The sequence below is a fragment of the Laccaria bicolor genome, genomic scaffold (genome assembly GCF_000143565.1).
Source record: "Laccaria bicolor S238N-H82 LACBIscaffold_41 genomic scaffold, whole genome shotgun sequence".
Classification (NCBI taxonomy): domain Eukaryota; kingdom Fungi; phylum Basidiomycota; class Agaricomycetes; order Agaricales; family Hydnangiaceae; genus Laccaria; species Laccaria bicolor.
In genome coordinates, this window is record NW_001889912.1 from 53,048 (window position 1) to 75,405 (window position 22,358).

Sequence of the window (22,358 nt, forward strand, 5' to 3'; positions counted from 1 at the left end):
CACAGCGCAAGCGAGAACCAGTATGAAAGCTCCAGACCTGCGAGCACCAGATGACGGCCAGTCTCTGCAGAGAACAAGGGTTATTTCACGGACTACAGACTGCAGATGATGGTTGAGAGCAAAGATGTAGACGCCGTTATTGAGCGGAAAACGCTCAAGAGACAGTCATGGCATCGCACCAAGCCAGCGGCTCTCGTTATGCGTCAGCCCAAGGGGCAGTCACCGCAAAAATCCGTGGTAACTGCAATATTAAATCTGGATTGAATCTCGCGCACACGTGTTCCGCTAATGCGTTTCTCAACTTGAGCTTCATCGACATCTCTCTCATCGCGATCCCTCCTCTCTCCGTCTCTCGTGTCTGCACGCCTGACACCTTGTGCTTGCACAAGGATCTTCCTCTCCTTTCACGACTTTCACGACTCCTCTTGCGCACGGCTGATTCTACGCCCAAATAACATTTCATCCTTCCTCGTTTGCTCAGCGCCTTAGTGTCCACCGCCTTGCAATTACCACCTCACACTTCCAAAAACAACAGCTCCGGATGCGCCCACTGTGTCCCCCCCTCTCTCTCAGTCAGTGGAAGGAATATGCGGTCGTTCTGGCTGCAGACGTCCGTCCTACAGGCGATGTGAGAAGAAGATGTGCAAACAGTGCTGCATCGCAGAAAATGGCTGCTCTGCGCCAGGACACAACTTCACGCGTCTTTCAGACAGACAGAAAGTCAAGCTTCAAGCAAGGCCATCAGTGCCGTCACCCTCGTTTCATCAAACCATACCCCAACCGCTTTCCTCTTCGACTACGCCACCCTACACTTTCGAATTGTCGCTCGGCCCGCCGTCTTTTGATTTCCCTACCAACCTTGGTAACACCGCGGCCGTTAACTTTCCCAAGACACAGACCCAGCATGAGCAGGAGGAGTCCAGCCGCCCTAGCCAACTCGCTGCCGAGCACGAAGAGGATCGCGGATCAGGCCGCAATCGCAGCATCTCTTGGGTTGCTGTCCACCACGCTCAGCCCTGGACCCACCGCTTCGTCCTCCACTTGCCCTTCCACACCTATCACCTCGACTACACCGCAGCACGTCCAGCTCGCAATTCCCAGGCAAATGCCTCCTGTGAAGACTGCCGTCCCAACGGCCTGGCATCACCAACCATATGAATGCGGATTGGATGCGTGAGACGATTGACAACACCAAGCGGCATGTCAGGGTTCCTCGTGCTAACCCGGGCAACAAGTTTGTCGTCATCTTTTGGGGGGAAGGTAAGTATCATATTGATCTCTCCACCAACCATCAATACTGATAAAATGAATAGAGTAGCGAAGGGCCCGTCGTTATCGGTGTTAATGACTGTCGGGAATGAAAGGCTTGAGTACTACGACATTCGCTGCGCTTTGTGGGTTTTGTGTTTATATCCTCACGAGGTCAAGAAAGACTGTCGTCTCCTCCTTCGTCGCCCCGGGATTATCTGCGCTGACTTCGAGACTCACCGTCGGCACGCTGCTGAGAAGCCAGTCCATCTGTGGCTCAACACAACGGGTGAACGGGCGGCTATCAAGGAGGAGCTATCTCGACGCAGGAAAAAAACCCCTGCTACTATCGTCGAGGACTCTGACGACGAAGAGGTGGATTTTGTGTCCCCCAGGCCGAAGAAACACAGGCTCAGCCTCTTAGAGTCTTAGGGCTTCAGGAGTTCAGGAATGCCAAATTTGACGCTTGGCAGGTCAGCCCGACAGATGGGCTAAATATCTTACATTATGTCGCTGAACTTGCGTACGTCGTGAAGACCTTCCTTCAAGTGCATCAACCCCATTACCAGACGCCCAGAAATGTGCCTCCTTTCATGGAAAGAGTGGGATGTCCTCAGGGTGATTTGTAACATACATATTGCTTTTCATTGATTTAGTGCACTTCGAGTACGCTGCAACTTCCAGCGAATGATAAAAAAGAACTGGCAACCGACCAATAGAATTTCCTTTCCTTCGGTTCACACATATCCCTTCAGAAACATGTGAGATGCAATTTTTTCCCTGCTGGCAAAAGACGTACTATAACCGCCTTGAGGGCTTCGAGGCATTGGAAGACAGAACGCCTATTGGCCAGCGGATGCATTCCTTCCGTTTTGTACAGTTCGTGGTTCGGGACAGGTGGTATAAACCTCAGGACCATTGTTTCTTCCTGTGGATAGGTTGCCGCGGCAAGGGCATCAACAAGTGCTGTCGTAACATGAACACGATAAAAGATGAGTGCATTGCGTCTATTGACGATAGCCCAAATGTCCTTGTCCGGCAGGCGTTGTAAGCCTGATTTCACGCGGTTATTATTATTGCGGTCGAAGGCGGCGATTGCCTTTGCGATGACTTGTGCTTCGGGATCTTGGTTTGAGTGCTGACAGGAGTACCGTCAGCCTCAAAAAGGTATCAGTTAAACGACTCACCTTATCCTCGTGAACGATCAAGAGAACCTCCTTGACTTCACCTACTTTCATCAGGTACAGATCGGTATTTGCAATGACGCGCCGACCAGCCATGAGCAAGGGATCCTTTGCCCAGACAAGGAGCAGGCGACGTCCGCTTTCATAGCGTAAGAGTTTCAAAAGGAACATAGGAAAATCATTGAAGGTGTGCGGTTGTTCTGCATAGTGTTTATAAGCGAAGAATGGATAGTCCATTTCAAGCAAAGGCCCAGGTGGCTCGTCGAGATTATCCAAAATTGTTGTAGAAACCGTTGGTAGGGGGAGCTGAGGGATATTGAAAAACGCCTCAACCCCAGCGTCTTTTACTCGAATGTTGAAAGCAAGGAGCTCGTTATTGGTCCACTGTGAAACACGCTTAGCAGATCTTTCGAGGCCGGCCATGTTGAGTGAAGCAGTGAGGGTGTTCCATGTCTCAGGAGACAGTTCTGTTACCTTAGAATCACTTATGTAATGCAATCACCTTTTCAGAAGACCGAGAAGACTGCCGCCATTGCAAGATGTTCTGATTTACAATTCACTTTGTAAATTCAGCCAGATAACTGTGCTTATCTGCCAGAGGTACCCACCTTCAACTCCTCGCCATGCCTGAGTGAGCAAGTGGTTCAGAAACGGTAGTGGGATGTGATCTCCCCTCTTTGAGTGTCACTCTTCCAACATCATAACCAGTCACTGTGCAACAGGAATCCAGCGTTGGCCCAGATGATATTGGAACAATTCATGGTCGCAGGCCGCCCAGAGCGAGCTACCCCCGGCCTCAGTCGAAACTTCCATAGTCTCTATCGGGTGCGGAAAGGTAGTGAAAAACGGGTTGCCTTCGACATTCGCTTCGGTACGATGGACAGCTGACACCGGAATATTCAAGGTAGTCTTGACTGTCGGGTCTGGGGGTGTGGATGTGATAGGGGCACCAGTGTGAAGAGACCAGCCTCGAATACGACAATCTTGGCCGGCGGCAAAAACAAAGCCTTCCGTGTGATCGAATGCAATTCCCTAGTGAAGTAAAAGGTTCAAAGGGATGACGAAGAAGGAGAAGTATACGCACAAGGCGTTGGGTGTAAGAATTCACATGCCCTTCGTATTGTACAACTGGATTCGATGATAACCCTGGAAAACGCAAATCGAAGCAAGCAAGCTAACCAAGTGAGTAGGCTTATAGGCAAATCCGAAAGAAAAGAGTAGGGTAGCTTACATCCCCATTCATCTGACTGACAAAAAGCTGTGAGTCACGAATCGGCTCCAAATGGAGGACAGAACTACGAGGAGCGTCGAAGAAGCGGCTTTCAAAGAGTTTCTGGCCACGCTGTTTCCCTGAACGAGTATCAAATCTTTGAATTGTCCCGTTGCGAGCCCCAGTGTAGATCAGATTCTAATGCTTGTTCAGCGAAGTTGTGGGTTGAACAGTGCAAATGAACGTACGTCTTGAAGAAACACAGCGAAAACGTCGCTATTCGTGTTTAGGAATTGGGGGGCTCGGTTGGAATCGACGTCGGAGAGATACACTGCCTTTTGGTTTGCACCTGAAGCTCGCTTCGTCAACGGTCAAAATGGTACCATAAAGTAGTCGAACTACCTAGTACTAATTTGTGACCTTGAAGATGCGAAGCCCAGATGTCGTGAGTCCCATTGAAATTTAATATGTAGGCCCCTCTGTCATAGACGTAAGATGTATGTCCAAAAACAGGACAATGAAGCCTACCCCGAAGCCGTGAGATCCTGGACAGCTACTTTAGCAAATGGGCCAAGACACGTCGCTCTAGATATCGATTTCAGTAGTTTAGATTTTAAACGCCGCTCTTCGAGAGATCGTACACGCAAAGCGGACCAGATATGCTTATTGAAGAGACCTACAGGGAAAGGGTAAGAAAACAGGCATGGATGCATAGAAAGGCTGTTACCTCAGATAATGGATGCAGATTCAGTTCAGGATTCAATTCATCCCAGTCCTGGCTGGATTCCTCTCGGTAACTGTATAGCCAACCCTGATCATCCCCGATAAGTCGTTTGTTTTCGCCATTCAGAGTTGCAGTCTGATATGCTGGTAAGGAATGTGAGCCACAAAGAATGACATATAGATTCACAGAGAAGGATTTTATGCGGCCAAGTGTTGGTACGTGGGTGTGATTGAGTCGGGATGTTGTTGCGTATTGCAAAGACAGTAGTTCACTACGCGAATAAGACAAATTACCGCCTATACTGATGAAAAAACGCACTATGTAAGTCTTTCCCTGAGGCAGTAATTCCACGTCCCGCGAACGATGCCATTTGTTCGCCAAGGTGTATGGGACCGCCTTCGTTTTACGCTTTGGGTTGTGTGGGAGCCTTTGGAGGTCGTCGATGGTGGATTTGGCTGTTTGGGCTTTGAAGAAATGGGGAAATATCTGTTTCTTGCCTCATCCCAGTAAAGTCCTGGAAGTTCAGCAGGCATATTTCTCAGTCAAGCGGGGGCGTTGACAATTGGTTGACAGAACGTAGAGAATAAGCTTTTACTATTTTTGATTAGATCTTGTTTACGTCCCCGATCCTGTCCCAAATCCCAATGGCTTCCACGGCGCTCGTATCTTCCTTCCTTCCACCGTCACCCCGCCATGAAGGTCGCCGTCGTTGGGTCCGGCGTCTCTGGCCTGGCTGCGACTTGGGTGAGTTTTTCGTAGTGCGTAGGGCTGGACTCCTGGAGGATGCTCATAAATTTCAGCTGCTTAATGAGCACAGCGACCACGAGGTCCACCTCTACGAATCAGACTATCGACCAGGAGGGCACGCGAATACAGTTCGTTTCTTACCGAAGGGAAAATCATGGGAGAACGGTGTCGATGTTGATACGTAGGTTTTTACTCGCTCACTCAATGATCATGCTAACAGTCCTTCAGAGGCTTCGTACGATTCATTTATTGGCTTCAACTTCGGCTATTCATTCTTCTATAGATAGTCTTCAATCCTTCCACCTACCCCAACTTTCTCCGTTTCCTCCAGCGCTGTCTCCCGTCCAGTAATTCATCTGAGCCAGGTATCCGCATTATCCCGGCTGAGATGACGTTTAGTGTCTCTCGGGACCAGGGCGTGTTTGAGTGGGCTGGGAAGAATGTAGCCACAGTCTTTTGCCAGCCCCGGAGGCTCTTTGATCCCCAAATGTGGAGAATGGTCTACGATGTGGTTCGATTCAATGCGTCCGCGCGGAACTTTTTGCTATCGGTAGATGAAGACAAACCAAGCGAAAAATCCATTGGAGACTATCTTGACCAAGGAGGCTATTCCGAAGCCTTTCGGAACAATTATCTGATCGTAGGTTATTTTGGCCGAAAGAATGGACTCATCACTAAATTGGTTGTTTTAGCCGATGACGGCAGCCATCTGGAGTACTCCTCCAGGAAAATGTATTCTTGATTTTCCTGCGCAAACATTAGTATAAAACTTTTTTTTTTCTTTGAAGACGCTCTGCTCATTTTCGGAGCGTATAGATTCAGTTCATGTACAATCACTCTCTCCTCCAAATAACCGGGAGACCTCCCTGGCGAACCATTCAAGGTGGAAGGTATGTGGTCGCAATCTTAGTTGAGCCTACTTTTAGTTTATTGGTGCCGGAATCAGCCAACGTTACGTCGACAAGATCATCGAGAAGCTTCCACGAGAACGTTATCACCCTCAAACGCCTGTGACGTCTGTTGCTTCTCTGGAATCGAAAGAGGGACGGGAGCAGAAGATTCAACTTGTCACAGAAGATGGAAACCAAGAGGAGTATGACCATGTTATCCTTGCTTGCCATTCCGACGAAGCCCTCAAGATTTTGCGTGCTGGCGGGATTACGGAGGATGAAGACCGTATTCTCAGCCAGATCGAATGGAACAAGAATGAAGTTGTGCTACATTCAGATGTGCGGGTAAGTCTCAATTGGCCCTAGTCCACAGGACAAAGATTCAAGAACCCCATTAGTTGATGCCTCGAAGTCGAATGGCATGGTCTTGTTGGAACTATCTCACAGTAACCACCCAGCACGATGGCGGTACCCAGGGATCCACGCGGAAACGGGATATAGATCGAGTTTCACTGTAAGTCGTTCACGCCTTGCGCAATTCTCACCCGTTTACAATGGACCCTCTCGCAGGACGTGTAAGTGGCCAGATGTTGGACTCATTCATGCACCGACTTAACTACTCCAGATGGCATGAATGATTTGCAGCACATTTCAGAAGAACTCTATGGTCCGGTACTCGTCACTCTAAATCCACCGTTCGAACCAGACGCAGCCAAAGTTGGGGGACGATGGAAATACGAACATCCTGTGCTGAACTCAAAGGTTTGTTTGAATTGTTAATTGATGCTTCCATTGGGCCCCGCACTGACCAGGCTATGCCAGACTGTTCGTGCTCAACGAGAAATGCACAAAATCCAGAACAAACGTTCAATCTCATTTGCAGGGGCTTGGCTCAAATACGGGTTCCACGAGGATGGTTTCACGTCAGGTCTCTTAGCTGCATGCTCTATTGACGAAGAAGGCATACCAGCCACGGAATTGACGAAACACAATGGGTTTAGCATCCCCGTCCGAAGGCTTACCGTTCGACCACCCTTCGAGATTCAACATGCCGACCATCACCTTATGCTCATCGACTTAGGGAACGTTGTCAATGGACTCGCTGCTCGTCTCTTCAATTGGTTGGAGCGGTCTGGTTTGCGTTGGTTCATAGGCGCAGTAGGATCTTTTGTCCTTGGCATTCTGGCGTGGCTATTTGGTGTTCGGGATGTTGTCGATTGATACGTTGAAAATAAAACGGTTCTCTGAACGTGCTTTGTACATTGTCATGATATATTTGCGTCAAGAAAATAGTTATAAGATGTTGGTTGATGAATCATCCTCACGAAACCGACTTAACCTCTTCCTTGAGAAGACCACGGAGGATTGTCTGACACAACGTCTCCTACACCACCATCGTAGACTGCATCAAGTACAAGCTGAAGGTCCGGAGCCGCAGTCTTGTTAGGCGTCATCACCCATAAAGCCACGGCAACCGTGCTGCATGATGCCTATTAGAACGGTAGTTGGAGGATGGAAAAATCTCACTTCTCCCCGTGGTAGTTGAGTATGCCTTCGTGCACAGGAAATTTCGACTGCGGTCTGCACATGAATGAGAATTGGGGTCAGCTCAATACGTCGTTTACAGCTCACCCAAGGTTGGCGACTCGCTTGCCCATCATCCATCCATTGACAAACAAGAGAGCTCTGTATGGCTGTCCTTGGGCTTCACCGAAAAAAAAAGACATCATAATGTCTAGACCTCTTGGCATATCGAGTTTGAAGGTCGTCACGAAGAAACCGAATCCAGAAGCACCATTGGGAAGGCCAGAGGAGATTGGCCGAGAATCCCAGTCAGAGGTAGGGAATCCGGGGAGATGCCAGCCTTTGCGCTCGCCGAACAGGCCTCCCTCATTCAGAACGCCTAGCACGGTTCAGAATGGGCATATTCTTCAGTACCTAAATGGAGAACTTACCCCGCACCTTATCGGGGAAACTATACAATTTCAAATGTTCTCTTATCAGCGGGTGTGGGGCAAGATAACGATGAACCACTGACTTCACGTATCCCCCGATCTTGCCTTGGACTTTCCATTCTGAGAAGGAACCTCCTTCGAGTTTGAAGCCACGGACTCCTCGAGGGCTCTTGGAAGTATCAGGGTTGGCTGAGAAAAAATCAGAGTTCAATTCCAAATCCACTTGAGGCTGCTCACGCCACTCAGTCTGATTCAATCCCATGTTGTCCTTGAGATAAATAAAGTCAATCACATGAGTCCCAGTTGGGAGGGTATTAAAACGTACCTGTACCACTGTGATCACATTGTCTTGACCTGGTAGTAAGGCACCCTCGGGAAAAACGAATGTATCGTCGGTCTCTTCAAGAATGTTATGATTATTGGTAGAGCTGTCACGAGGGCGGTGAGATATAGAACAATGCTGTAGACACTGCGACTCACTTCCCAAACGATGTGTTCAAGAATACATCGTTGAGCCAGACGCTGGCTGCAAATGCTATTATCACATGTCAGTTATTCTTCATCCAAAACAATTAGCGAAGATAACACACCTTGCCCTCCGTTGATTGACAGATCGACGCTCTTTTCCGCACCTGAGGCATTGAAGTGGCCCCGCCAAAGCACCACATTTTCACAGCTAAAGGAGTACAACTTGTCAGGACCGATAATGCGAGACGGCTGAAAAATGATCGTACAATCCGTAATCGCATCCATAGAGGACTCTCCCATCGCCATAATAAGGCTTGAGAGGAATATTCGTACTCGTGTGATTCGCAGTTCGCCACGAAGCATCATCGAAATCTCTCTTGATTTCTGGTAAGCTATCCTTGAACTTCCACCCAGTCAACCTTGGCACCGATATGCCTGCCAAAGAGGGTCTCATTCGCAACTGCCCGATAAAGCCCCCAACGGCAGTCAAGGCCGATGTAGCGACAAGATCCCCCGACACATATTCGTCGTTCCACGTTATGGACCGAATGCCTCGTGGGGCGATGACAGTCAGCCTTACATCCGTCTTGAGATCCCCGCGCAGAGCTAATTTTGAGCCCGAAACGGTCGCACTGCGCACGAGATAAGGCCCTCCGACCAAGATTGAGTCATTGGTGCCAAGGCCCCAAAAGTTGCGGAACGGGTCGCCAGCCTTTCCCGCAATGCTGGGCGACCAAAATGTCGCAGCCGTATCTGTATCTGCGAACAACACCAGTTGCGTGTCCGAATCCCAGACTGTGACGAGTCCTTCAATACCAGGCAAAAAGTTAACAAGAGAGACGCCTTGTTGGTGAAGAGGGGAGCCATATGCAGTGAAAGAAACGAGCGGAGATAAGTTCTGGAGCTTGTTGGGCGTTCCAGTCAACAGAAGAGCGGCTTCATGTTCCTGTGTTGAATCACCGAACAAGAAGAGGACATCGCGTCCACCAATGGTACTTGCGTAGAATATCTGAGCGGTTGAGTACAACAACTTGGATAAAACACCAAAGGTGCAATCTGCCACGATAACCTTTGACTGACGACCCCCAAGGGTGATGGACGGCGCGACTTGCGGTAGTTGAAGCGTACCAGCTGACGTCGTCACGTTTAACTTGAAAGTTATGGTGGCACTGAAGAAGTGATTAAGAACGGTGAATGCATATAAGCTTCAAAGCCCAACATACGATGAAGTCGAATCGGCTTGGCGTGCGATATAGAATGAGGACCTTGTGTCTGGGTTTCGTAAAAGTGTTACAAAAGCTGCGGAATTGGTGGAGGCCTGAAGGCCAGTCGAGGAGTCGGCTATCCAATCCGTCTTGTAGAAATCTGGAGAGCTGCGGAGGAAAAGTCCTTGCCGCTTGAGCTCGTCGTACTTGATGGTTAGCTCTCGCGATTCTGTGATCTACGAAAAGATTGAGAACATAATATTTACATAATTCGTAGAAAATTCATACCGGCGCGCCATAGTCATAGGAGGTATAAACCCCATGGAAGGGTATACCACCCCAAGATGTACCTCTGGAAAGTTCGGTAAGCAAACTGACTTTCTACCAAGACTGAACATACCCATAGAGCATATAATAATTGATAAGTTTCGCATTGCTAGCCCAAAGTTGAAGGTTGAATACAGACTGGAAATCTGGACCAGTCAAGACGCGACAAGGCGCGTATCCTGTATCAAATAGCTATTTGTACTTTGCTAACGAAGCAAAATATAAAAGCCTACCAGAAGCGGTTGGACCCCATGCATCAAAAGCGCCCCCTTGAAACTCTGTAGATCGTTTGAGTTGTGAAAATGGCAGAAAACCGAATCAAAATACCAGGAATATACAAAGGCTGTAACGGATTCACTTCAGAATGGTATTCGTGGTAGTAAGTTTCAACTGGATTCCAAGTAGTTGGCGCAGAGCAATCGAAACGTTGAGGATAAGCATCCACGCTGGGTTTATGCAATTAGTTGCAAGGAATCTGAAAGAAAAAAAAGGTGGAAAAACACCCATAAAGATCGACAGCACCAGTCCCATTGATGAAGTTCCGTTTAGGACCTGGGTCATTGTATGTCAAGGGGACAACGATTGCCGATTCGTGATATGCGTTTTCGAGGTCGACGAAATACTCTGCCTGCGCGCCAACAGCTTGATCATACTCGTTATCTTAGAAATTTCAGTGAAAAAGACGGATCAGAATTTATGCGTATATACCTATTTGTATCGCTAGAACAAAAAGTTAAAAATTGTTGACCGTCGGATCAGCGAACAACATACCAATAACTGGACCCTCGTTCGTGATCTGGTTGGGCACTGTCACATCAATAATTGCCTGGATATAGTCTTTCCAGGCAGCTTTCCAGTCGGACGCGTTGGTACGAAGAGTGCAAGAAACTTCGGAAGTCGCCCAATGAGCGATACCTCCAGCACTCGTTTCCGCATTTATATACTAAGAGAAAACCTAAGAGATGTTTGCGGTTCAACCTAATGAAGAGTAGCTTACAGGACCTTTGTTCAAGATATGGGATCAGTGACTGTAAGAAGTTGGAGCTGTGGTTGAATTACCAGGACGAAGCACAACCCAGATACCAATAGCTTTGGCCGCGTCAAACAAAGGCTGTAGGGCACGGAATCCCCCGAGGTCAACCACACCGGGAGCTGGGTTAATTAGGCCCATATGGGTGTATACACTGACGGCATTCAGTCCTGCCGCTTTGAATTTCTCAAGGATGTCAGGCCATAACGACGGAACGGGCAAGCGAAATGTGTGAAACTCCCCAGAGCTAGCAAACGAGTCAACGGTAGCACTGTAACCGAGTGTAGGCCGACTCACTGTAAGAATATCCTTTGTCCCTTCAAAATTAGGGTATAATTATCAAACTGGACCTGGTCTGTTCGAGCGGTGGAAATGACGGGCTGTGGAATCTGTGTGTTCCCTTGCGTTATGATATCCCTAAAAGCCCGAAAGAATTTAACGCCCGGCAGCCAACAATTCACCAGCATGAGGAGGATAGAGATGGCACAGATTCGGAGCCAAAAAAGTCGACGTTTAGCTTGGTATCTACAGATTGGTGGCTTCGCCTCCAGGTTGTTGTCATCTCCATACCCTGAAAAGCTGGTCTTCATGCTGAAAGGTTGGATATCTTGCTTCCATGCTGTCGTAGGAGTCGACTGGTGCGAGAAGGCCTGTTTCGGCGACGTCCTTGAAGCTATCTCAAGCATAGTGAAGAAGTGCAATCGATAGGCTAGAAGAAGAGGAAACGCTGGTCATGGAGCACAGAAAGTTGCCACGTCCACGTTAGAAGTTAATGAACAGCTGGTTGAAAGCCATCTTGTTCAAGTTCTTGCTCCGATCTATATTTGGCAAATGCACTTCCCTTGTCAACACTCACCTTCGCGCCTCAAGTGTCGCAATCACTTGACCACGCCATAGAAACCGCCCAAAACGTCGCAAGTTCTATCTGGAAAACTAGCCGAACACCGTGAGTGCCCTTTCTGATCTTTTCAGTAATAATCTGCCGAAATAACTCAAGCCGAAGTGAACTACAGCGCGACCATCGGCATACTTTTGACTGGTGGCCTATTCGAATGGTCAAGTTCAAGGGCGACACCAACTTGTGCAGGTTGCTGGCTAGATAATAATAACGTGGACGGTGTCGGCACCGGTACAAATTCACATACGGCGGGAAAGGATGGCCACAGCGGTTGCGGACCGCACCAAATTTAGTTTTTGCATGTGAGTGGAAAAGTGCCCGAAACCTAAGGGTTAATAACAACTCAATCTGTTCTTATAGGCGTGGCGTTCCCACTATGTAATTGTTAGAAATTTGGCCTGGGTCAACGCTGGTCAACGTGGAGTCAAGCTAGTTAATACCAAACGTTTGACGCTGCAGATGGAATAATTCGATAAGTACTGGTGGGGACTTTTGTACGTTGCGGATAGCTCGACTTTGTTGAACGCAACTGACCACACTGAATCCCGCGTACCAAGGCACACAGATCGAACATTTGGCATGAAGAATAACACATGTACCGATCCAAATCCAAAGAGGAGGCCGCCTTTCAATAGTACAGGGGCCTGTAAACAGGCTTTCGGGCTTGCCACTTGACAAGAAGAAGGTATGATAACCAGCTTCAAATCGCCAGCGTTCGTGCACAGATCAAGCCATTGAAGATTCAAGATTATTGAACGTTGGAGTCGAAAGGATCGTGAATGGATTGAGAGGGTAGGGACTGCGGATTTGCAACCATTCGGGGAGTCTTAATGGCATTTGGATACAAGTCGTCTCGAAACCAGCCCTTACGATATGTACACTAGTGGCGTATTACTGGAGCAGTCAAAATTGTGGCTACGGCTTTTCAAATGGTCTTGACTGACAATAACAGGCGTTTGTCAATCACAACGCGTTTCTATCCTGCTCCTCTCCTGCAATCGTACCTTGACAAACGTTTCGAGGAGGCGTTCCGCCTCCTCCCACATCCTTGCGGTTTCTGTTGTATCCTCACGATCCCCATTTGTCTCCCGCCAATCATTGTCAAAGGTGACCGATTCAATTCTGGGGAAAATATCGGAAAGAAAAGCAGCAACTACGGCTGGGGCGTTGATGGGAGAGTCGGCGACACCTAAGGTCTTCAAAGTATTATTGAAGAGACCAGGACTTGACCTCAGCTGGGTATTTTGAGCGTCAAAAACGATGCCTAAGCGCCTCAGCTTGAGACAACGCTGTGCGAAGGGAATGAGGTCCTCTGTTTTTATGATTGGTGATCTTGAAGATGGATACGTATTGCCAAGATTGAGAACACAAATTTTGGGCCAGGCATAAGCTAATTTGTTGACTGTATCACTCGTAAGTTGAATGCCATAAGTAGGGTGGATATTGACAACTTCAAGATTTGTAAACACAGTCAAGGCCTCGAGTCCAATGTCAGAATGGAGTGCTTCCGGGGGGTCCAAGGCATTGCCCAACTCCCGTAAAGTAAGATGTTCCAATGAGGGATGGTAAATGTGATGAACGATGGTATCGAAGAACTCCCTCCATTGACGAGGAAAACAAGGACCCGCAACTTTAATCTGGAGATGCCCGACAGGACTAGAGGATAGGAGCTGCGCAAAAGCGATCGCTGCATCTATCGTCCTACAAGAGATTGATAAGATTTGAAGGGCAGGGTACCCACTAGTTGGGTTGCGCACAACGATTGGCGAGTGTTGATTGTAACTACGCGTTAAATCTCCGAGAGAGCCGAGAGAAAGCTCTCGAAGGGATGGGATTGTTGCGAAATGCTCAAGAGCTTCTTGCGTCAAATCAGTGACTGATAGAGACTGGAGCCAGTTCCATTGGCAAATGACAGAAGAAATACCACGTCGATTTTCTTCATCGGGGTTGGAGGGTTGGAAACCAAAAGTCAATTCCTTCAGGGCTGGACAAGAGTTGCGAAGACCAGAGAGGATGGATGGAGGATATGCACTATCGAAGGTATTGAACAGAACGATGGATAATTTGGTGAGTTTGGGTGAGAAGAAGAGATAGATGCACTGAAGCATCGACCATTCCACTTCTTTTGTAGTGTTTCCATGATACCACCAGAGGTCTTTAAGATTTGGAAGGAGGGGCCTCATATGAAATGTTGCCATGCTTAGAGCTTGCAGAGCCTCAACGTCAATTCGAAAATGCGTGTACTTGAAGTCCGCCTGAATTTTGCATATTCGTTGGGCATAAGATGGCAATCTGGTCAAGTCAGAGAGTAAGATTGGCCTGCGCAAACACTGGTCGGAAAAATCAGCATGCTTCCAGTAATATATATTTGAATTCACAACCGTACCAATAGGTTGACCGGGGGGGAGGAATCCTTTGCCTGTATCTCAAACAGGTCAGACGGCATCGTGCAGAGAAGCGGACGCAGTCCCTCGATCTCACGCCAAAGGACGTCGAGAGCTGGCCCTTCGAAGGCACGACATGTGCGAGCAAGGGATGCCAAAGTCGCCGACCTTCGAGCTGGTGGCGTAAACGTCCAGTCATCCGTTATGACCTCACAAACTAATCCAAAGAGCTCCGGAACAAGAAGGCACCGATGAACCATTGCTTTCGCTGGAACTTTGTGAACAATAACTCGAGAGGAGGTTGCTCAAGTTGAAGTTGACACGTTTTGACTCCTCGTTGACTCTGTTGTGTCTTGGTCAGGTCTTGGTTATAACACTTCAAATTCAAAATGCATATTCAAATTGCAGCGCCGTTGGAAATATCAATCAATATATACTTACGCGTGCATCCGTCTCCTCCACGCTCTTGCTAATTCTGGTTTAATGACTATTCCGTTTTGTTGTATGTGCGTACCTAGTAAGAGACATTGTTAGCGCGACAGAAATTCATGGCGTTGACTCAGCGATCACTTTAAAGGGGTCGGGGACCAGGCGGCCCGCCTGCCGGTAGCATAAACACAGTGTCCTTGAAGTAAGACTCGAAGAGACTCGAAGACTCCGATGGGTTCAATTCACTATGTGTACGAGGGGAGGGACAGAGAGGAATTTGATGGATGAGTCCGGATTTGATCAGAACAAGGCGGGTATGAAGTTGATCCAGCAGAAACTGTGTGCCACGTCGTCATGAGCACTGAACCCCGTCACTTCCTCTCGTATCCAGTGTTGTCGTTGAGGCCTGAGGATCTGACTTCAAAGGGTAGTCAAGAAAAGGATGTTGTCGGATTTCCCAATGGGTACATCTGGGCGATTGGGTTGAGGAATAAATACACTTGCATTGAATCCTGATATCAATCCGCGTTTTATTCGCTTTCAATTGCAAATGTTCTTACCCTTTTCCGTAAGTTTACCGCCTTGAGACCCACTCCGAGAAGCTGGAGCTCCATAGAAATAGGAAGGTGACAAGGTTACAAGTGAATGCTACAACGTACTTGGAAAGACCAATCATTCCTTTCAATACTTTTACATCCTACGTCTTCGACTCTACCGTACAACCCCGATATTAAACAAAAGAAAACGTGCCCCTACGCGTCACTCAAACTCATTCGAGGCCTATGCGCATCAGTCAATGATTTCTCAACGATCAGATGACGATTAATATTCCTACTTTGCGCCTGGGTAGTAACTGTTGAACGGCACCTCGCTTATGGGCATATCAGGGTGGTCAACCTAATTCTGATTGTCAGCAGCAAGTTTCAACTATGATACAAGGCTGATGGATACCTTATCCCATTGTCCTAGTTCAGCTGGACCCATGCTCGGCAATCGAGTACCAAGGTGGAACATATTAGTGTTGTTGGTCGTCGCACCTTGACGGTCTGTTCCCCGGCCATTACGGATAATTCGTCGTGTGTTGAGTGTGGCCAAAAATGAAATCGCATACACTGGAAGTGAATTAGAAGGAAATTCGCCACGGGGAAATTCAACCTACATTTGCTGAGAACGAAGTATGTTGCTACGAAATAAAGATTGCTTGGCGGCATCACATTATACTGCAACAAAATTATAACAGGGAAACAAATTTCAAAATCGAAAGGACGCACCAAGATTAATGTGGCCATACTGACAGTGCTGGAAGGTGTTAGTCCTGGATATTTATTGACCGAGAAAAAAAATCTACCGCGTACCTAGTCAGAACACCAGTATTAATCGCGTAACTGCACAAGCTAGTCACAAGGCTGTCAGATCTACGGATGAACCGACTTCAGGAACAGTGTGTGTTAAAAAAATGTGCATTTGCTTACGGTGAATACCCCGTTCGCAAACGTTGCAAAAAGAAGCACAAGGCGCCCGCCGTAATAACGTCCGTAAGAACACCGCATCCGAGTGATATCGTCCCAAGTGTCTATAAATATGAAATCAATCACACCGCCCGTCTCCAAGCTGTCAATCAATGCGAACCTGGAGCTTGTGGACTGCGAAAATGCTCGGTAGTCGGAAACTGAGAGGAAAAAAAGATGAGCTTTCGCCGACAAAGGGGCGAACTGAATTATTTACGATTCTACGGTGAAAGCTGATCAGCGGATCGTTAGCATGGCTTTTCGGACGATAAGAAAATATGCTGGATGTACCGAAAGCGAGTCCTAGTAAGAAGATTGCAGAATTTTAGGGAGAGCTGCTACTTTGATTGCGTGGATAACGCTCACCCAGTTGACCAATTGCGAGTAAGAGCTACAAAAAAATTAAGAGGCCGTGAAGACAGCACAAAAATTCCGCTCACAATCAAGCCCGTGATGAAGAAGTTGTGTTCGCTAACTGTGAAGCAGAATGAGATTTGAAGAGCAGGGAATTCGCAGGATCACATACATCTCCAAACTCTGAGGCCGAAATAGCTGTATCGGATTGTTAGCGTGGATTGAATAGAATATAATGCAACTCACCATTTTACAATGGCACCAACGATGGCCTGCATGACATGAATGACACATTAACGATGGTACGTCGAGAAACACACCCCAGCAGTTAATTGTAGCTGACAAGGATGTAGATGGTTAGGATATAAGGGTTGAAGAAAAGGCTACAAATCCTCACAATCAAAGACCTATTAGATATAGGGCTTAGGGAGTGCCAACAACAAAAAGGGGAATTGGTACGGACCAAGTCATCGTTGCTCTGAGCAGCACCACCGGTTTCGCATAATTGGATATGCTGTAATAGTACACAAGATGACCAATGAACGCTTGATCTGCCGTCTCCAAAATCCTAATCAAGATCAAGCTAAGCAAGGCAGACGACCTCCGCTATGTATAAATTCCTCACAAGATCAGGATAACCTAACGACCCTTTCATTCAGCTTCATTTCTCAAATATTCAAGTGGGGTACGCACAGTCAATTTAAAGAGAGTCCTATCGCCAGGGTAATTTCGGAAATAGGAGAAGGTCTGGGAGACCAAAATCCCATACACACAGCACGCGAGCGCAAATCCAATGAAAACGGCGCCTAGCGTGCTGTCAATGCTTCCCAAAATTTCTGGCGACGGCGACGACATGATGGAGAGAAACGAAAGTGGGGGAGGGAGGGGAGAGAGATGAGATGATGGTCGTTGTAAAAGGAGATCAGCCTGCTGGGCCCAGTGGTAAGTTCGGCCTCCCTGGTCGGTGCGACCATATGGCGGTCAGGAACGGTTGTTCCTGGTAGGATATAACTTTAGCTATGATTGAATCATTGAGAACGGTTGATATGCGGCCAAGGTGGGGTAGCATGCGGTAATTCGCGGTGGGACGGCAACCGTTCGGAATCAAACGCAAAATTGAGATCACATTGCTTTGCCATAAGGTGGCTTGTAATTAGCCGAAGCCCGATTTGCAATTAGTGAGCGCTGAGCGTTTTAGCCTGTTCAAGCACAAAGAAATTCGGTCAATTCGTCTTCATATTGAATATACGAACTTGCATGGGGTCGAACTTGCTCCTTGCTGGTTGGCAGAAGGTGCAGGACCTGCAGGTGGACGGTTCGGAAACAAGTGCGCGTATTTACACTTGTTGACTCTTTCCACTTCAAGCGCCTTTGCGTGATGCTTGAACGCGAAACCCAGATATATATACGTACAAGGGTCGCCTTCAAGACCGCAGCTACTAGAGCCGCCACACCACCATGCATCACCAAAAGATTTTCTCAACGCCGACCGAGAAGCCATTCCAACTGCAAGCGCTACGATGAAACTGATCAGGTTGGTCCTCAGGCTGACAGACATCGGATTGGCGTCATGGCAGAATACTTGGTGTCAAGATGTTGGGGTCGGATACGCGCAAGAAGATGAATTCAGAATAGCATCAGGATACTTGGAGTTATGATGTTGGAGTCGGATACGCGCAAGAAGAGAATAGCAACTGCAAAAAATAAACTGCAAGAGATATGATACAGAACAAATCCGACAAGGAAATAAAAATACCGAAACCCAAACAAGGACGGGAAAGGAACAGTAGGTGACGCCTATTTCTTCCTTGGTTTCTTACCGGCACTACTCTCCGCCTTCTCATCAACCTATTGAATTGGTCATGCTAAAGGCCCAGACATAGAATTCAAGAAACCCACCTTCCGCTTAGTCTCCTTCGCCTTCGCATCAACCTTTCCCTTCCCCTTCTCCTTCGTATCCTGTGGAGGAGGGAGCATTGTACAGGGCGCTCACCCTTTGGTCTTACCAGCAGTGGACACAGGACACTCATCACACGAGCTTGGTAGCAAGATGAGGGTAGTTTATGTCTAAGGCACGTTACATACATTTGGCATCCGACTCTCTGGGAGGGTTGTGTCGGTCGCGAATGATTGAATTTGAATGGGAACCACGTAAGGTGGATCATTTTCTCCTCCTACTACACCACATCCCATCAAGAGTGTCTCTGCAGAGGCGAAATACCACAGTAACTCCCGCAGTGTATGCCGAGTTGATTATTATATAAATACTATTGTTCCTGAATTACTGAGACCAAACAATCTCCTATCGAAAGTGACTAGTCATCGCCCAAGCGCCGATCCTGTTGTTTCTTGGTTGTTTCCCTCCGTCGTCTCTAATCTAGTTTTTGCGCACCTCGGCTTTGCCGAACGGGCTATCCATCTTAGCAGGCCTCATTATCCCCACAAATACCTTTTCTAGGCTCTGCACGTCTCGGCTTTGCCGAACGCGCGCGAAGTGGCTTTCCTCACTCCCCACCACAGTCAACACACCGCACTTGACCCCCAGTCATGTCGAAGCGACTCTCAGATTCAGAAGCTTTCAGTCCACACCCCAAGAGACAGCTCCTGTCTTCTGATAACTTTGCTGATCATGAGCGGGAAAAAAACTTATTTACAATTGCGTATGACGTATTCAATTTAGGGGAGGAAATTGGCAACGAGAAAGCGGCAATTATTATCTCCTGGATAATGGAGAAGAGTGGAGACTTCAGATGCAAATTCCAGGGCCTCGGCGAACTTGAGAAAGTCGTCTCTGCACATCCTGAGCTGATCATCTCTTTACGGTCAGCCTGGGAGGCACGCAGGCTCCAACCTCTCCTCGACTCTCGTAAGTTTTGTTCGTGAAACATCAAACATGGCTTTCTTCTAATCATTCACTCTGTTGCATATGCAAGCACTGCTGAACTTTGTGGATAATGCTGTGGCGCCTGAGGGGCTGAATGTCGTTCGTCCTCGTGGTAATAAGGAAGAACAAGAATGGGGTAAGTTCATTGAGGTTCAGTATATCACATCTTCTTTCATCTCGACCTCCAGCCACACAGAAATCTTGGGAATACCGATACAAGGGCAATGCTGCAATTGGTCTTTGGGCCCACATCAAGGTTAACTACAACAGAAAAAGTGCACCCCAAGTCTACGCCAATTATGCCTCCATAGTCCAGTCCTCTGGTATGGGGAAGTCGAGGATGACGGACGAACTGGCGAAGACATGTTTCGTCATTACCATGAACCTTCGTGGGATGCACACAACTGGTGTGTCCGGTTATTGTTTTGGGGTATTGCATTATACCTATCTTTTTTTCAGGTTATCCACCTGCAGACGGTGCACTCAGAGATTACTTAACCTCGGTGTCATCCAAGAACGAAGCCTTTGATCGCGCTGACAAGTTCTTCGAAGCACTTTTTACTCACACCCTGGAAACCCTTAAGCAGGAGGAGTATGAGGGGTGTGATTACAGTAATGTTGCAAGTAAATTCAGAAAGCGCATGACGGAGGGACAAACAATGCAGTCCCACAATCAATATCACAAACAATTCTACCAGGAAGTTATTTACAAGGCATCTCAACTAAAAAGAGATCCCCCACAAGTATGTCACATTTGAGTGTGTCACTTGTCCTGACGAAGACCTTTGGCTAGGATGAAATACCACCCCAACATTTGGATACGCATGAAGATACCTATGTCGCAGTTTGTATAGCGACAGATATCTCTTCCCAGAGCGCATCTGCAGAGCCTGCTGAGATGGCTCGTACCCACTCCCAACCTACCCCTGCCAAGTTGGCACTCACTGCAGAGCCTGCTGAGATGGCTCGTACCAACTCCCAACCTACCCCTGCCAAGTTGGCACTCACGCTGCTCTGCGATTTCTTAAAGAAGCTGTACATCAGACCTGATGGAGAGAACGCAGACGAAGTACCTTTAATCATACTGGCGTTCGATGAAGCGCATACCATTGCAGAGCGGAAGGGTTCTGAGAATGAAGAACAGTGGTCTGTCATTTATCAAGTGCGGCAACTCCTCCGATCATTTCGCACCCTTTCTGTATTCTCGCTTTTCCTTTCAACAACTGGGAAGATCTCCGAATTCACACCAGCGGCGGAGTATGATCTTTCAAAACGCATAATCAAGGGCGACTTGATTCCGGGTCAGCCACTCACAGATCTGGGATTTGATCCTTTCGCTCACAAAATCAGCCTTAATGGGGATTGGAACCTTGAGTGTTTGACGTCTCCTGGGCATATCTGCTCCATGGGTCGGCCCCTGTATGTATCCCTCTTACCTCCAAAATAATTGTTACCTATGAAACTATGATAGATTTGCAACCCGATGGCAAGCGGGTTCAGATGATGTCAAGCGTGACATTCTCATTTTTGCTGCTGCAAAACTCATGGCAGAAGAATTTGTAAAAAAGTTTTCAGATGATCAAAAACTAGCATGCCTGGCTCAGCGAATTCCACTCGAATTCCAGTCTACCAACTACATTGAGCAGTCGAACGAGAGAAAACAAGTCGAAGGGCACATGCGCGTGTGCCTCAAAATCGATGGAGCCTGTCAGACAATGACGACAGCATCTTCCTCTGAACCGATATTGTCAGAGGCTGCTTACTTTCTCATGACGCGGGATCATTCATTCAATGCAGCAGATGCACTGAAGTCGGTGATGGAGGGCTTTGCGATCTCGAAAGGAGATCGCGGGGAGTTTTTAGTTCTATTACTTCTAACTCTTGCGCGAGATGCAACAGTCGGCCCTCCCAGCATTTACGGCAACCCAGAGAAAGGAAACCGCTTCTTCAGCCTGGCTGATTTCTTTTTGGGGGGGCTTTTCAATTGCTCTGAAAAATCTGCTCAAGAACTACACAAGCTTGCAAGCGATTTTCCCCAAGCAAAAATGCATTTTTCACATTTCGTCAAGGTGCACGAATTCAAGGCTATTGACCTCACCTCCCTCTTGTTATTGATAGGTCGAGGAGCAGGAGTCTTATGCGCGAACAACCAAAATGGTGTTGACATTATCAATGCCTTCCTAAAGAACGGTACAAAATTGGAGATTGGGAATGCAGGACTAGTTCTCATTCAAGTCAAAAATGATTCAGCGTACGGTACCCAACCTCAACAGGAATTGTTCGATGCCATGAATCCTCACGACCTCAATATTCTGGAGGACAAAGGGTGCGCTGTACCCATAATAAAGATTGTCTTTGCTTTGGCAGCAAAGAAGCCTTTGCTCAAAGTTGTCCGCAAGAATGCATCTGCAAGTTACCGGGCTGTCATCTATGAGATCTGGTGTGCTGGTCTCTCCCCGGACGTTTTATTACCTATCAAAGAAAAGGGTGTTTGGGAAGCGCTCTTGCAGGCATCTTATGGTTGGAAGTCGTTATATGAAACTCCTTTAGATATAGCCAAGAAACTTCGACAATCTGCCACTCCTGGTGCTGCACGAGAGAATGGACATTATTCTTGTTGGGCGACAAGGGAATGCTGAAGACCAGTTCAAGTCTTGTTCTTTGTCCAAGCTTATACAATGTGACCTCTTGTAGCGTAAATTAACGGTGTTTACTTGATGAATACTTGCACTTTTGAAAGTTCCTTACTCTTATTCTGACACTCCCGCTCAATTTGAAGACAGTCCAGTGCTGCTGTAGTGTGTTTTGCCTTTGGGCGGTCATACCGCCCGTGAAGGCTTGAGAAAATGACGAAGCAGGTAAAATGATTATGTCGATGTGCTTCGTGCGAGCGTGATATTTCCCGCTGGTAGT

The 22,358-nt window shown here is 47.6% G+C and overlaps 9 protein-coding genes across 9 annotated transcripts; 4 read left to right on the forward strand and 5 right to left on the reverse strand.

The window, feature by feature from the left end:
• Positions 1-167: 167 nt before the first annotated feature.
• Positions 168-1,158, forward strand: LACBIDRAFT_332412 (uncharacterized protein; the record flags this gene model as incomplete). The annotated part of the gene is made up of 2 exons (XM_001886905.1): positions 168-376; positions 624-1,158. 2 exons carry the CDS (start codon positions 168-170, stop codon positions 1,156-1,158), a joined length of 744 nt encoding a protein of 247 aa, XP_001886940.1.
• A 153-nt stretch (positions 1,159-1,311) lies between these two features.
• On the forward strand, positions 1,312-1,680 carry LACBIDRAFT_309608 (uncharacterized protein; the record flags this gene model as incomplete). Its single annotated transcript, XM_001886906.1, has 1 exon — positions 1,312-1,680. Exon 1 carries the CDS (start codon positions 1,345-1,347, stop codon positions 1,678-1,680), a length of 336 nt encoding a protein of 111 aa, XP_001886941.1. The 5' UTR covers positions 1,312-1,344.
• Positions 1,681-1,985: 305 nt separating this feature from the next.
• On the reverse strand, positions 1,986-2,855 carry LACBIDRAFT_309609 (uncharacterized protein; the record flags this gene model as incomplete). Its single annotated transcript, XM_001886993.1, has 3 exons — positions 1,986-1,997; positions 2,048-2,386; positions 2,436-2,855. 3 exons carry the CDS (start codon positions 2,853-2,855, stop codon positions 1,986-1,988), a joined length of 771 nt encoding a protein of 256 aa, XP_001887028.1.
• Positions 2,856-3,140: 285 nt separating this feature from the next.
• On the reverse strand, positions 3,141-4,899 carry LACBIDRAFT_309610 (uncharacterized protein; the record flags this gene model as incomplete). Its single annotated transcript, XM_001886994.1, has 10 exons — positions 3,141-3,464; positions 3,517-3,606; positions 3,664-3,840; positions 3,891-3,991; positions 4,045-4,121; positions 4,171-4,227; positions 4,284-4,318; positions 4,370-4,501; positions 4,553-4,637; positions 4,685-4,899. 10 exons carry the CDS (start codon positions 4,897-4,899, stop codon positions 3,141-3,143), a joined length of 1,293 nt encoding a protein of 430 aa, XP_001887029.1.
• Positions 4,900-5,044: 145 nt separating this feature from the next.
• LACBIDRAFT_151810 (uncharacterized protein) lies at positions 5,045-6,945 on the forward strand (the record flags this gene model as incomplete). The annotated part of the gene is made up of 12 exons (XM_001886907.1): positions 5,045-5,110; positions 5,167-5,294; positions 5,342-5,348; positions 5,397-5,448; positions 5,479-5,753; positions 5,806-5,874; positions 5,930-6,003; positions 6,060-6,348; positions 6,402-6,517; positions 6,574-6,578; positions 6,629-6,765; positions 6,826-6,945. Coding segments are annotated over 12 exons (1,338 nt in total), but the record flags the coding sequence as incomplete, so codon positions are not given.
• A 392-nt stretch (positions 6,946-7,337) lies between these two features.
• Positions 7,338-11,674, reverse strand: LACBIDRAFT_309612 (glycoside hydrolase family 35 protein; the record flags this gene model as incomplete). Its single annotated transcript, XM_001886995.1, has 21 exons — positions 7,338-7,482; positions 7,531-7,584; positions 7,636-7,906; positions 7,959-7,978; positions 8,042-8,147; positions 8,196-8,226; positions 8,284-8,386; positions 8,439-8,493; positions 8,549-8,634; positions 8,693-9,595; positions 9,650-9,867; positions 9,920-9,983; positions 10,032-10,137; positions 10,192-10,236; positions 10,286-10,404; positions 10,462-10,618; positions 10,667-10,678; positions 10,730-10,901; positions 10,956-10,960; positions 11,018-11,235; positions 11,286-11,674. The coding sequence occupies 21 exons, from the start codon at positions 11,672-11,674 to the stop codon at positions 7,338-7,340; spliced, it is 3,279 nt and encodes a 1,092-aa protein (XP_001887030.1).
• A 960-nt stretch (positions 11,675-12,634) lies between these two features.
• Positions 12,635-14,530, reverse strand: LACBIDRAFT_332416 (uncharacterized protein; the record flags this gene model as incomplete). The annotated part of the gene is made up of 3 exons (XM_001886996.1): positions 12,635-12,751; positions 12,891-14,216; positions 14,273-14,530. 3 exons carry the CDS (start codon positions 14,528-14,530, stop codon positions 12,635-12,637), a joined length of 1,701 nt encoding a protein of 566 aa, XP_001887031.1.
• Positions 14,531-15,530: 1,000 nt separating this feature from the next.
• LACBIDRAFT_332417 (uncharacterized protein) lies at positions 15,531-17,416 on the reverse strand (the record flags this gene model as incomplete). Its single annotated transcript, XM_001886997.1, has 14 exons — positions 15,531-15,596; positions 15,651-15,811; positions 15,859-15,919; positions 15,971-15,998; positions 16,055-16,114; positions 16,172-16,272; positions 16,329-16,342; positions 16,574-16,598; positions 16,648-16,682; positions 16,734-16,759; positions 16,808-16,833; positions 16,905-16,968; positions 17,025-17,167; positions 17,255-17,416. 14 exons carry the CDS (start codon positions 17,414-17,416, stop codon positions 15,531-15,533), a joined length of 972 nt encoding a protein of 323 aa, XP_001887032.1.
• Positions 17,417-19,108: 1,692 nt separating this feature from the next.
• LACBIDRAFT_295447 (uncharacterized protein) lies at positions 19,109-22,162 on the forward strand (the record flags this gene model as incomplete). The annotated part of the gene is made up of 6 exons (XM_001886908.1): positions 19,109-19,427; positions 19,495-19,581; positions 19,634-19,852; positions 19,905-20,188; positions 20,239-20,864; positions 20,917-22,162. 6 exons carry the CDS (start codon positions 19,109-19,111, stop codon positions 22,082-22,084), a joined length of 2,703 nt encoding a protein of 900 aa, XP_001886943.1. The 3' UTR covers positions 22,085-22,162.
• Between the last annotated feature and the right edge of the window lie 196 nt (positions 22,163-22,358).